The sequence below is a fragment of the Equus asinus genome, chromosome 17 (genome assembly GCF_041296235.1).
Source record: "Equus asinus isolate D_3611 breed Donkey chromosome 17, EquAss-T2T_v2, whole genome shotgun sequence".
Classification (NCBI taxonomy): Eukaryota; Metazoa; Chordata; class Mammalia; order Perissodactyla; family Equidae; genus Equus; species Equus asinus.
This window is the reverse complement of record NC_091806.1, coordinates 11,378,916-11,390,524: the sequence shown is the minus strand read 5'-3', so window position 1 is coordinate 11,390,524 and position 11,609 is coordinate 11,378,916. Positions and strand designations below refer to the sequence as shown.

The following is an 11,609-nucleotide window of genomic DNA, read 5'->3' as shown; positions in this document are numbered from 1 at the left end:
TTCATCCAGACGAAGAAGCCAAGTCTGGAGAAATGAAGAGACTCGCTCAAGGCCCCAGAGCCAGCAAGTGGGAAAGTGGGCCCAGCCCAGGGCTCCTGGGAACCCCAGAGACCGAGGCGTGGAGAGGCCCCCTCGACTGCTGCCCCACCCTGGCTCTGGCTGACCCACCCGGTCGGTGGCACCGTCGTCACGCTCCTCAGGCCCCGCCTCGGGGTTGGGCTCAGCGCGGAGGTCCCAGCGGTCCAGCTGCACCACGTTCCCCTCCTCTACGTGGGAGAGGATCTTGGACACGGGCTCATCTGTGTAGCCCTGCAGAGTGAAGCAGGAACTGAGTCCTCCGTGGGGACAGGCCAGCCTAGCCGCACGGCCCACTCGTGGCTACCCCACCTCCTGTGGGCTCTTACCCCACCCCAGTTGAGGGTGCGGGCCAGGTCGTTGCCAGTGCCCAGAGGCAGGATGGCGACAGGCGGCGGAGGCTTTAGGCGGAGCTGGTCCAGAGTGGAGAGGATCCAGCCGACCTGGAGGGAGCGGAGCAGAGGCGGCCAGGTCAGGCCGGCGGGGCCAGGCTCAGGCCCATCGGCAGGAGAGGGACGAGGACTCACCGTGCCGTCGCCCCCGCACGCCAGGATCCGCAGGTTGTGCACCTTGCGGTACATCTCCAGCCTGCGATCAGAAGACAGGAACCGGGTCGGGGTAGGTGTGCTGTACCCTGGTGCCAGGCAAGCCCCCGCCACTGGCCCCACAGAGCCTTGACAAGTACTTACGCCTCCTTGGGCCCTCCCTGGCTCAGGTCAAAGACTTGGCGGGGATTGAGATACCAGAGGAAGGACTGGATGATCTTGGCGCCCTGTGGGGGACCAGGGGCCAAGAGGGACAGAGAAGAGGCAGTCAGGGGTGGCAGGCTGAGGCGGGGAAAAGGGTGCGGCTGTGGAGCGAGGGTGGAGGCAGAATCAGACTTTCTCAGGGTCCCTGGGAAGGAGGGATGGGGCAGAGGCCTGCAATGGAACCTGGGAACAGCTGCTGGGGGTGGGGGGCGCGTAACCCCACCCTTCCCCCAAGACTCCCAGTGGAGAGGGGAGGCGTGCATACCTGGTTGCCCCCACTCTTGGGGTTCACAAACACCAGCAGGGGCTTCATGAGGGGGGACGGGGTGGGCCTGATGATGAAGGGTCTCCAGCGGCCCTCCTTGGAGACAGAGAGCCTGTAAGGCTCTTGACTGCCCTGGCGGACCCTATCCCCATCCTCAGCAGTGCCCCCTCATGTACCACTTCCGGGTCAGACGTTACCATGGGCCTGGCCATAGAGAGGCAACTCTGATCTCCCACCCGCCTCCAGGCCCCAGAGCCCAGAATGACCCACAGGAGGCAGAGCCAGCAGCATCGGCTCAGGGGCTCAGGATTCCGAGAAACAGGTCCATCTCCTGCCCCGTCCAGCTGCCTGCCTGGCCCCAGGTCTAACCTCGGGCCCTTTCTTGCTGGATTTCCTCTTGAAGGATGCTCTCTTTTTCTTCTTGCTTGCCTTGAGGGTATTCTGCAAGGGAAGCAGGGGTGTTGGTGACAAGTGGGTGGGCTGGGGTGGCTGGCAGACCCCAAGTGGGGGGTGGTGTCAAGGGTGCAGGCAGGACTCACCTGGGGCCTGCGGGCCCGGAGGATCCAGGTGGGTGGGATGACCACGGCAGCGTGTACCCCCAGGGAGCACGGCTCCTCAATCTGCTGCAGCATGAAGCAGGATACCTTGCTGTGGTACTAGAGGAGAGAGGGGGTGTGGCTGAGGGGGGCTGAGCTGAGGCCTGGGGACCCCAACTTGGTGCAGCACAGGGGACAGCCTGCGGAGCGGGGCGGGCACAACTCACGGCTTGCTTGCACCAGGAGCAACTGATGGCCACAATCTCCTTGCTGTGGAAGGTGAACTTCTGCTGGAAGCCCTAGGGTGGACAGGGTGGCTAGACACCAGGGACTGGGCCCAGAGCAGTAGTCCAGCCCTTCTTCTGTGCCAACCTCTCTCTACCCAGGGAAACTAAGCACATTTTTTTTTTCTTTCTGGTGAGGAAGATTGGCCCTGAGCTAACATCTGTGTGAATCTTTCTCTATTTTGTATGTGGGACACCACCACAACATGGCCTGATGAGTGGCGTGTAGGTCCACACCTGGGATCTGAACCTGCAAACCCTTGGCTGCCAAAGCAGAGCACACGAACTTAACCACTACGTGACCAGGCCGGCCCCCGGAGCACATTTTTTTAAATTCAAGAAGCTATAAAATAAGCCCCTTGAGGAGCTGGCCCAGTGACGCAGTGGTTACGTTTGCATGTTCCGCTTTGGCAGTCTTGGGTTCGTTGGTTCGGATCCCGGGTACGGACATGGCATCACTTGGCAAGCCATGCTGTGGCAGGTGTCCCACATATAAAGTAGAGGATGATGGGCACGGACGTTAGCCCAGGGCCAGTCTTCCTCAGCAAAAAGAAGAGGATTGGCAGCAGATGTTAGTTCAGGGCCAATCTTCTTCTTCTTCTTCAAAAAAAAAACAACCCCTTTGAGCAGGGAGTTTTAGCAAGGGGCCCAGACTCTCTGAAGTTGAGTGCAAAGTGTTGGGGGGGCAGGTCCACAGCTAATGCCTGCCTGACTCAGCTCCCCTCCTTCACGACCCCAGCCCCGCCAGGCCCCTGTGTGCTCTTAGAGTACTTTATCCTTCTTCACAGTGCCTGTCACGTTCATCCCTGGCTTCTTCCACAGACATTTACTGAGGGCCCACTACGTGTCGACACCGTGCTGGGCGCTGAGGATAAACGGAGGAGAGAGCGACAGGCCCCAATCCTCTGGGAGCCTCTGCTCACCGGACACGGACAGGAAGCAGACACGCGTTACTGCACAGAACGCCTGCGGATGGGGCTCGGGCAGACGGCCTGCAGAGTCCGCCTTGGAGCCCCAGCCTCCTCCAGGAGGGCAGGAGCCCCCTGCCCAGCTCAGCGCTCGGCGCCCCACAGGCGCTCGGCACGCAGCGGTGGTGTCAGCCAAAGAGTACGGTGCGTGACTCTCAGAGGGCCCCTTCACGACGTCAAAGCAGTCCGGAAGCGCTCCCTGCTCTCCTGCTCAGCCGGAGACCAGGGTGTTTCGGAGCTGCCTGGGCGCTGCAGCCAGGCTGAGAGCTAGCCCTGGGACTCTGTACTCTGGGGACACAGCCAGTGAGGGACAGGCCACCCTGGACGCACAGCACGGGGCTCGCGTCCAGTGGGCAGGGGCTCTTACCTTCCCACAGTGCCGACACTTGCCATCCTGGCGCCGCCTGTGTACCCAGTGGTGCCGCACAAAGGTTGGCTGGTGGAGGAAGGAAGCATCATGGGAGGGAGGGAGGGGTGGAGGAGAACAGGCTCAGTGGCCTGCACCCCTCAGTGTATCCATGATGGGGTGCTGCAGGAAGCTCTCTGCGGTCCTGCGCGTCAGTGAGAAGGGCTGCAGACACTCTCTGTGGCCCCGAACAGGGCTAAGGCTCCCAGGGGGACAGAGACATGGGTGCCCCACCCTCTGCAGGCCGGGACAGCTAGGCTTTCCCTTGGAAACCTTCTCAGAGCCCCATCCCTCACACCTCCCCGGGCCCCAGAGCAGCCTGGAAGGAGTGCCCCCTGCTGGCGCTCTGGAGACACTCCCGAGAGGTCCACTCTGGAAACTCAGGGCCTCCTTGCCCCTGACCATGCTGGGCACTTACCTCACGGATGTTCCTGGAGCCCGACTCACGGAAGGACGGCTTACAGCGGAAGTTGATCTGTAAAACACGCAAGACCAGCAAGATGTCAGAACCTCCCTCCAGGATCAGGCGTAAGGCCACCCACTGGGGGCAAGGGTCACTCAGAGTCATCGTCACAAGGTAGGGATAGCCCCAGCTCATCCTGGGAGCCCTGAGAACGTGAGACGCCTCCTCTCAGAGGCCCTGCTGCATCCCTGCCCCCTCTCCACCAGCCAGAAGGAGTCCTTCCTTCCTCTGCCCAGTATCCTGGGATGGGGAGGCTGGGCCTTTCCGGCCATCTCCTGTGCTAGAACAGCACCCTAATTTACTCCTCCTGTATCTTCCCTCGACCTCCAGCACGCTCAGCCAGGCACACGCTGGCACCCCAGTCCTTGCTGGCACACCTGTGCTGACTGGTCCCTGGAGACCTTTAGCTAATTCGTGGAACCCTGGTTTGACTTTCTCCTGGGGGGGGGGATGGTGACAGGTGTGCAATGCTGGGGCTGCCCGTGTTTCTCTTTCCCTAACTGTCCCTGCTTCGGCCTCAGCAAGGCTGTAGGAAAGCCTCTCTCTATGCGGCGGCGGCTGGGGAGGAAGCCCACGTTAGCCTGGCTCGTGCCATTCCTAGTCCTGCAGGCTCTCCCGGGTGTCGGTCTGTGTTTCTGCTGCCTGGAGAGCCCTGATTGGCCACGGCAGCCCTCCCACCCTCTGCCTGGACGCCCCTCCCAGTGTTCCTGCTACATCCGTCCGGAAGCACAGGCCTAGACATGCTTCCAGCTGTAGACACACTGTGGACAACGGTCCTTGGGGAAGCATCTCTAAGTGGCAGTGTGCTGGGGACAGAGCCAGGCTTTGGGGTTACACAGGACCGGCCCAGCCACGGCTGAGTTATGGAGCTTCAGCAAGGCAATGGCCCCTTCTTAGTTTGGAGACTAATAAAATGGTGTCACGGCCATCATTCATTAATTCATCCTGTCGACTAATAGTCAGTGAGCCCCCCTCTGTGCCAGGCTTGTTCCAGGCAGTGGGGATAGAGCAGCTAATGAAGGGGGAGCCAGATTCAAACACAGGCATTTCGGTTCCAGGTCCCTGGCTCTTCACCACAATGCACACCGGGGTGCCCCTGGCAGGCGATGCTTATGGAACATGTGAATGTGCGTGTGCAGGCATGCGGGAGTGCTGAGGGGGCTTCAGCAGCCCAAGGGGCGGGGTGGGAAAGGCTGAGAACCACACTCACCTTCTCCAGCTGAGCGATGCAGGGGGTGTGCACCACGATCTTGCAGGCTGCACACTTTCTCCGGGACACCGATTTCTGCTGCAGCAAAGGAAGAGCAGGCCCCTGAGGCACCAGGTGCCTCCATCCAGGATGCTGCTCCAGGGCAGACTGAGAAAGCCTCACGTCTGCCCCAGCAGAGCGGCTCTCCCTGTGTCCCGGGAACCCCTACTCTTGGCTCCTGGCATCCGGACACAGCTCCCATTCCTCGCCATCCTTGGGGGCAGCCCACAGCAGGGGCAATCAGGCAAGAGCCTGGTTCCCACCTTCCCCAGGAAGGGCTGCAGCGGTCCAGCTAGCAGGGGTTGGCCTACAGGCATCTAGACCCGGCTCTACCACCAGGGGGCAGCATGCCGCACACAGCTCACTCACCAGCATCTTAGCTACACAGTACTGCTCCCCAACATAGCAGAAGTCCCCCGACACGTTGGTCTCGAACCAGATGTGCTCCCCATATGTCGCCGACTCCTAGACCATGGGACAAACACACTCAGTGCACGCCTGCCACCTGGCTCATCAGTCACCCGTGCCCTGCCCCGCCAACCCTCTCTCTCCCAAGACAACCCTGCTCCAGCCACCACCATCCACTTTGCTCCATCCTGTTTTCCCCACTGTCCCTACTCTTTAGGGCTCGGCTCAAATGTGGCCACCCCAGGAGGTGTACCACGATCCCACAGGCCCATGGGCTCCGCTCGCAGCTGCCCAGAGTACCTCCGTCCGCAACTGCTCCCAGAGCCCCCAGGGGGCTGGTACCCCTCCGCCCCTCCCAGCACCCCGCCACTCACGCTCCAGTCCACAGTGCTCCGGATCTGCCGCTCTGGCTCGCTGCACGGGGCCCCGGGAGTGGGAGGAGGGGGGGCCAGGTGCTGAAGGCCCGACTTGGTGATGGCTTTCCTACAGAAAAGGAGACAGCTGAGGCCAGCTGAGCACTTGGCGACTCTGCTCCTCCCCCCTCACCTGGGATCTCTGCCCTCACTGTGACCTCGACCCAAGGGCCAGGCAGGGACGCAGCAGGGAGGGTGGAGGACCCCCATGGCAGCCAGACCCTGAGAGGACCCCTGTAAGAGGCTCTGCCCTCCTCACGACCCTTCTAGGGCACGCTGGCTTCCGGGCCCTGCCCAGAGCTGCTGCCAAGCGGGATGCCTGCAGGCCAGGCAGAGCCTCAAAGTCCCTGCTCCATGCCAGCCCCCCTGGAGGCCGCAGCTATACCTACGCAAGCAGGGCGCTCCAGGCCTGGGGTCCGGCTGACTTGCGCCGTAGGGCTACCTGGCGCCTGCGGGAGAGCGGGCGCACACGGGCGGGCATCATGGGGCCAGGGTGCTGGCCCCCGGGCCGCTGCTGGCTGAGGCAGCTGTAGTAACCGTGCAGGCCCCAGCGGGCACAGTCGTACACCACGTCCGCAGGGAGCAGGCGGGAGGAGGTGCGGCGCCGGCGCAGGCACCGTGGCACAGGCAGCAGGGCCCGGGCGGCCTGGGGCGGGGGGCACCCTGGGCTCTCGGCACCTGGCTGGGTGGCACTCAATGCCGCAACTGTCATGTCCTTCTGGACCCTCTCCCCCTCCTCCTCCTCGTTCATGCCCACAAGCCCGGCCAACAGCAGGGGTGCGCCCAGAAGCCGGGCCCCACCAGTGGCAGGCTGTGCGGTGGGCACCTCGTCCACGAGGAAGCGGGGGTTGCAGGAGGGGGGTGCGGTGCTGGAGCGCCGGCGGCGGGTGCCCTGGGCCCCCACCCCGCAGACCGGGAGGCAGCCCTGGAGCTGGCCGCTGGAGCGGCGCCGCTGTGCCAGGGAGGATGAGGCCTGGCCGGCAGGGGAGCGGCGTCGGGCCTTGCCCGTGGGCAGCCCCACACCACCGGGCCGCCGCTGCCCCTCTCCCGGGCCTGGCACCTTCCGCTGGAAGTGTCTCCTAAAGAAGGTCTCCATGGCAGGGGCAGCAGGTGGCTGTTGGGCACAGAGACCGGGAGCATCAGGAGCCAGGCCAGGCCATGGCCCATCCTGTGCCCAGGAGCCCATCACAGCCTCTGCCCTTTGAGCAGGGAGGGGACGCTTGGGAGGGAGGATGATGGCCTCTGACCTCTGTAAATGGGGTGTTCAAGGGTACCAGGGAGCGCACACTTCCCGCTTTGGGAAGCACTGGCGCCCTCCCAACTTATACCCCTAGGCTGCCCGAGGAGTAAGGCGGAGGAGGGGGCTCCCCTGTCCAGGCACCATAACCCAGAGCCCCGGCCCACACGGCTTCGGCTGCGCTCCCTGAAGCTGATGGGAAAGAAAAGGGAAGCTGGAAGTCCGGAGGCCTGGGTTCCAGTCCGGAGGCGGTCTGGATAGACCGTCAGCCGAGAGCAAGGCTTTCCTGCTCGGCGGGATTTTGCTTTGCCACCAACATGGGGCAGGTTCGGGTTAGGTGTCCCCTCCTGGGACATGGCGTAAACAAGGCTCTCTGAAAAGCAACTCAGACCTGGGAAGAGCCAGCCTCTCTCAGCCCCAGGCCCGGGTCAGGCTGAGCGGCCTGTGGAACTGGAGAGGCTGACACCTGACCGAGGGACAAAGGACCCTGGGGAAAGGAGGCCCTCCGAGAGAGAGCCGGAGAGGCAGCGGAGCAGCCACCCATCTTCACCCAGGGGACTTCGTATGGAAGCGCAAGAGGCCAGAGCTGAGAGAACAGCCTTCTGGATTCTGGGGGGGGGGGGGGGGGGGGGGCATGTCCGTATCCGAGGGGCTGACGGTAAGGACTTTTCTAGAAGTAGACTGGTCTGCATAGGCAGATTACAGACTTCCCACGTGTGACAATGGGCAACGTCTGAAAACCTTCCCAGCTCTGTCGCTGAGGGAGCCCGTGAACTGCACCTTGTCCTTAGGGCCAATGCAGCAGCTCCAACTCTCCGAGGCCCAAACCCTGAGCTGCCCAGAGCTCCCTCCTGCAGGGAGGCGGGACCCTTGGTGACCATCCTCGCTCCAGCCGCCCTCCCTTGACCTGTTCTGAACACGTGCCCCGCCTCCTTTACCCGCTCACCGACCCCTGCACCCCTTCTTCACAGGCCGCTGGGGTCACCTGCACCCTTGCCTCTCCCTAACCGTGGGGGAAGGGCAGGAAGCCAGATACGCTTCGGGGGGCGAGGCCGCCAGAGTGTCTGGGGATGCCTGTGTCCTGCCATCAGGGGCTCTCCCGGGCCCTGGCAGCCAGAGGGGGGCCCATCACGGCCATGAGACATTGACTGGGGCTGACAGAAGCTCTTCTGCCTGCAGAGGGCCTGGCAGTGGTCAGGCGGGGCGGGGGCGGGGGGTGGGAGCCCTGGACAAATGGTGGGAGAGGGTGGGCTTGAGGACTCAGGCAGGGCCGCATGTCTTGCGCCTACTCCGCCCACCCACCCACCCAGCCACCGCACTCTTTGATTGGGTGGGTCCGGGCAGGCAGCGTCTGGCCGCAGCCCTGGGTGGGTGCAGGGGCCCTGAGGGGGAGGCAGACGGGGGCCCAGGGGTCTGAGCTCCTATGATCAGCGAGCGGTGGAGGCAGCCGGGCCTGGGGAGGCAGCGTCCAGGACTGCCCGGCTCCTGTGCCCTGGCTGTTACAGTCCTCATCCCCTGCAGGCGACAGGGAGGCGGGCAGGAGGCAGCTCTGTGGGCAGAGGGCCCTCGGCTTCCTCCTAACATCGACATCGTCACAGCTCACATTACCGAGTGTTCGCATGTGTCACACACCGTGTAAGCCTCCTCAGATACGTCTGCCACTTTATAAAGCACAGCAAGCCTGAAGGACAGCACTGCATCAGGCCATGTTCCTGCAGGGGAACTGAGGCGCAAAGAGGTAGCTTGCCCCAAGGCCACAGCTAGTCAGGGTAGAGCCAAGGTTGGACCCCAAGTCTATCTGGAAAGATACAGAGAAGAGTAGGGTATTTCCTCCTGGGCCACGAGGCTGGGGATGGGGTAGAGACGGGAACCCTAACAGGAACAGTAAGGGTCACATTTTTTTTTTTTTTTTTTTGAGGAAGATTAGCCCTGAGCTAACTGTTGCCAATCCTCCTCTTTTTTCCAAGGAAGACTGGCCCTGAGCTAACATCCATGCCCATCTTCCTCCACTTTATATGTGGGACGCCTACCACAGCATGGCGTACCAAGCAGTGCCATGTCCGCACCCAGGATCAAAACTGGCGAACCCTGGGCTGCCAAAAGCAGAATGTGTGCATTTCACCGCTGCTCCAGCAGGCCAGCCCCCGGTCACATTGACTGACCACCTCCTGTGGGACAGGCCCTGGGCTAAGCACTTCCATTCATCATCATGTCTGATCCTACCACAACCCTGCAGGGCAGGCAGGAAGCACGGCTCCACCAGAGAGACGAGGAAACTGAGGCTTGAAGAGGGGCAGGAACGTGCTCAAGGCCACATGGCCGGTTAGTGCCAGAACGGGGACCTGAACCCAGGTCTGCCCTGCACCCAGAAGATGAGCCTGAAGGCCAAGCTGGCCCCTGCTGCCAGGGCACCAACCTACCAGCACTCCCCCAGGGTGTCTGCTTTCCCCGCCCGTCTAGTCAGGCTGCCCTGTGACAGCTGCCCAGCCTGGAGGAGATTAGTCACCCGGACACACCGCCTGATGCTAGTGTCACCCAGAAAACAAAACGCCACAGTCAGTGGGAGGTGGGGGGCTGCTGCAGGCGCTCAGCGGGTGGTGGTGACGGCTGGGCTCTGTCTGCTGGTCCAGACCCACACTGACAAGAAGGGCCAGGAGGAAGAGGTGGCCGACACCTCCCGCCTCACAACACGGGGGCCGCTTACAGGTGCTCCCACAGTGCTCTGGCCCCACGCCACCAGGCAGCCAGGTCCACATCCATCGGGAGTCTCCTCGGCTGCCTGATGGTGCGGTCAGTCCGAGCAGGGAGGAAGGCAGGCCAGGCCAGGGTTGTGTGACCATGTGCAAAGCTGTCCCCTCACAGGCCTCAGTTTCCTTATTTGTTCGAGGAGGCTGTCAGACTGGCTGATCTGACCTTTATGACAAGCTCTCCTGCCAGGCACCCACGCCTCTGTGCTCCCACGCCCCTTCCCCTGGCCCCATGCTTCCTGTTCCTCTGGTCTCCATAGCAACCTCTGTCCTCTGGTCAGCAAGAGCCTGACTCCTGACTTCCTATCTCTGCCGAGGCTTCTCCTGGGTCTGGTCGGAAGCCCGGGCTGGCTTCCGGCCTGTCCCAGCCTGTCCCCTGCTTGGGCCGGGAGCCTTTTCCCACAGCCCAGCTCTGAGCAGCAGCTTCTTCTCACCTCACGCTGTCACCTTCAGCACACCACAGAGTATGTGTAAAGGTCACTGGAGGAGGCCCCACAGGCTTCTGACACCAACAGCAGAGCAAAATGGCTACCCCTCAGCCTCCGGGTGGGAGGCCTGGGGGAAGCCTGTCACGTCCAAAGGGGACAGTATAGGAAAGGACTCAGGGGCCCCATCAACCTCCAGCTGGCTGTTGGGGGCTGGGAAGGACAAAGGATGTGCAGGAGAGGCACGCATGGTGGTGTCTGGCCACGCGCCCTTGAAGGACAGCCGAGCTCAGGCAGCCGCCAGTGTGGGCGAGCGGGCCCAAGTGCCCGACTGGAAGGACCCGGCCATCTAGCCCAGCACATCTCACCCGCTGGGGCTGCTGCAAGTGGAAAAGTGCAAAGGCTTTGGAACCCTGCAGCTGCCAGTGCTCTCCTGGGCTGATCAACTGACCTTTCAATGTCCTCATCTGCAGAATGGGAATGGTACCACTAGCTCAGAAGGCTGGCATAGGCCGCTCTGATGAGATGGCAATATAAAGTACCTAACAATACGACACCTGGCAGAGCGTGGGGGCCTGGCGTGGCCTCTGCTCACGGCAGACACCAGGGCATGGGGATCGTGCCGCCTCCTGCGTTTGTCTCTGCCTGCGGTGGGGGTGGGAACCCAGAAAGGGAAGCAGGAGTACCCAGGGTGGCCACCACCCACCACATGAGGAAGAGAGCCTGGCAGCCGGAGCCACCTGGGTGTCTGCTCAGCTGTGAGGAATGCCCTCTGCCCCGATACCAGGCCTGACCCCCAGGGACTCCTCTGCCTCCTTAGGTGCTCGCCCAGGACACCCTGTGGGATTCAGCCAGAGCACCCATTCCGTGCTGTGGGCAGGGCCCATACATGCCTTTCCCCTGGGTGCAGGCTGGGAATGGTGCACGGTGGCCCCTCTTCCAGCAGCCCCAGAGCAAGGGCAGGGAGCTGCCCCCCAGCAGACTGCCAGGCAGAAGCCACCTCCGGCTGCTCTGCTCCCACAGCCCCCAGGTCGGAGGGAAGGTGACAGGGACTGGCGAGGCAGGATCCCACCTTCCCCAAGGTCTCTACTCACCAAGGGGATCCTGCCACAAACAAAACAAAACAAACAGAAATGCACAGCGGGGAGTAGGGGGACCAGGGCTGCACGGTGAGAGAGGTGACAGGCCAGTAGTGTTGGCTCCCTGGCTCAGGGGCCAAAGCCCGACATTCCCTTCCCCTGAACCTTTCCATCAGCTTTAGGAACCTCATCTTGGGATGATGGTGCCTGGGCCCACCCTGATCCACCCCTCCCCAGACCCCCCCCAGACACAGAGAGCAGGGAGGAAGCAGAAGGCAAGGAAGGATTGCGGGTGCCCCCTGTGA

General features: G+C 62.7%; 1 protein-coding gene across 24 annotated transcripts in view; it reads right to left on the bottom strand.

Annotated features, from left to right (window-relative positions):
* DGKZ (diacylglycerol kinase zeta) overlaps positions 1–11,609 on the bottom strand; it is a 41,131-nt gene that overhangs the window by 6,146 nt on the left and 23,376 nt on the right. For 7 of the 24 annotated variants that reach the window (XM_044749782.2, XM_044749783.2, XM_044749790.2 and 4 more), the window contains exons 2-14: positions 5,778–5,886; positions 5,365–5,460; positions 4,957–5,034; positions 3,702–3,758; positions 3,245–3,313; positions 1,853–1,924; positions 1,629–1,745; positions 1,459–1,530; positions 1,090–1,185; positions 765–847; positions 603–663; positions 405–518; positions 169–309 (exon numbers count right to left, since the gene is read on the bottom strand). In XM_044749782.2, coding sequence (XP_044605717.1) covers positions 169–309; positions 405–518; positions 603–663; positions 765–847; positions 1,090–1,185; positions 1,459–1,530; positions 1,629–1,745; positions 1,853–1,924; positions 3,245–3,313; positions 3,702–3,758; positions 4,957–5,034; positions 5,365–5,460; positions 5,778–5,886 — 1,165 coding nt within the window. Of the gene's footprint in view, positions 1–168; positions 310–404; positions 519–602; positions 664–764; positions 848–1,089; positions 1,186–1,458; positions 1,531–1,628; positions 1,746–1,852; positions 1,925–3,244; positions 3,314–3,701; positions 3,759–4,956; positions 5,035–5,364; positions 5,461–5,777; positions 5,887–6,201; positions 7,146–8,685; positions 8,879–11,609 lie in introns of those variants that run through there. The other 17 variants (XM_044749786.2, XM_044749784.2, XM_070487591.1 and 14 more) reach the window with 9 other exon arrangements.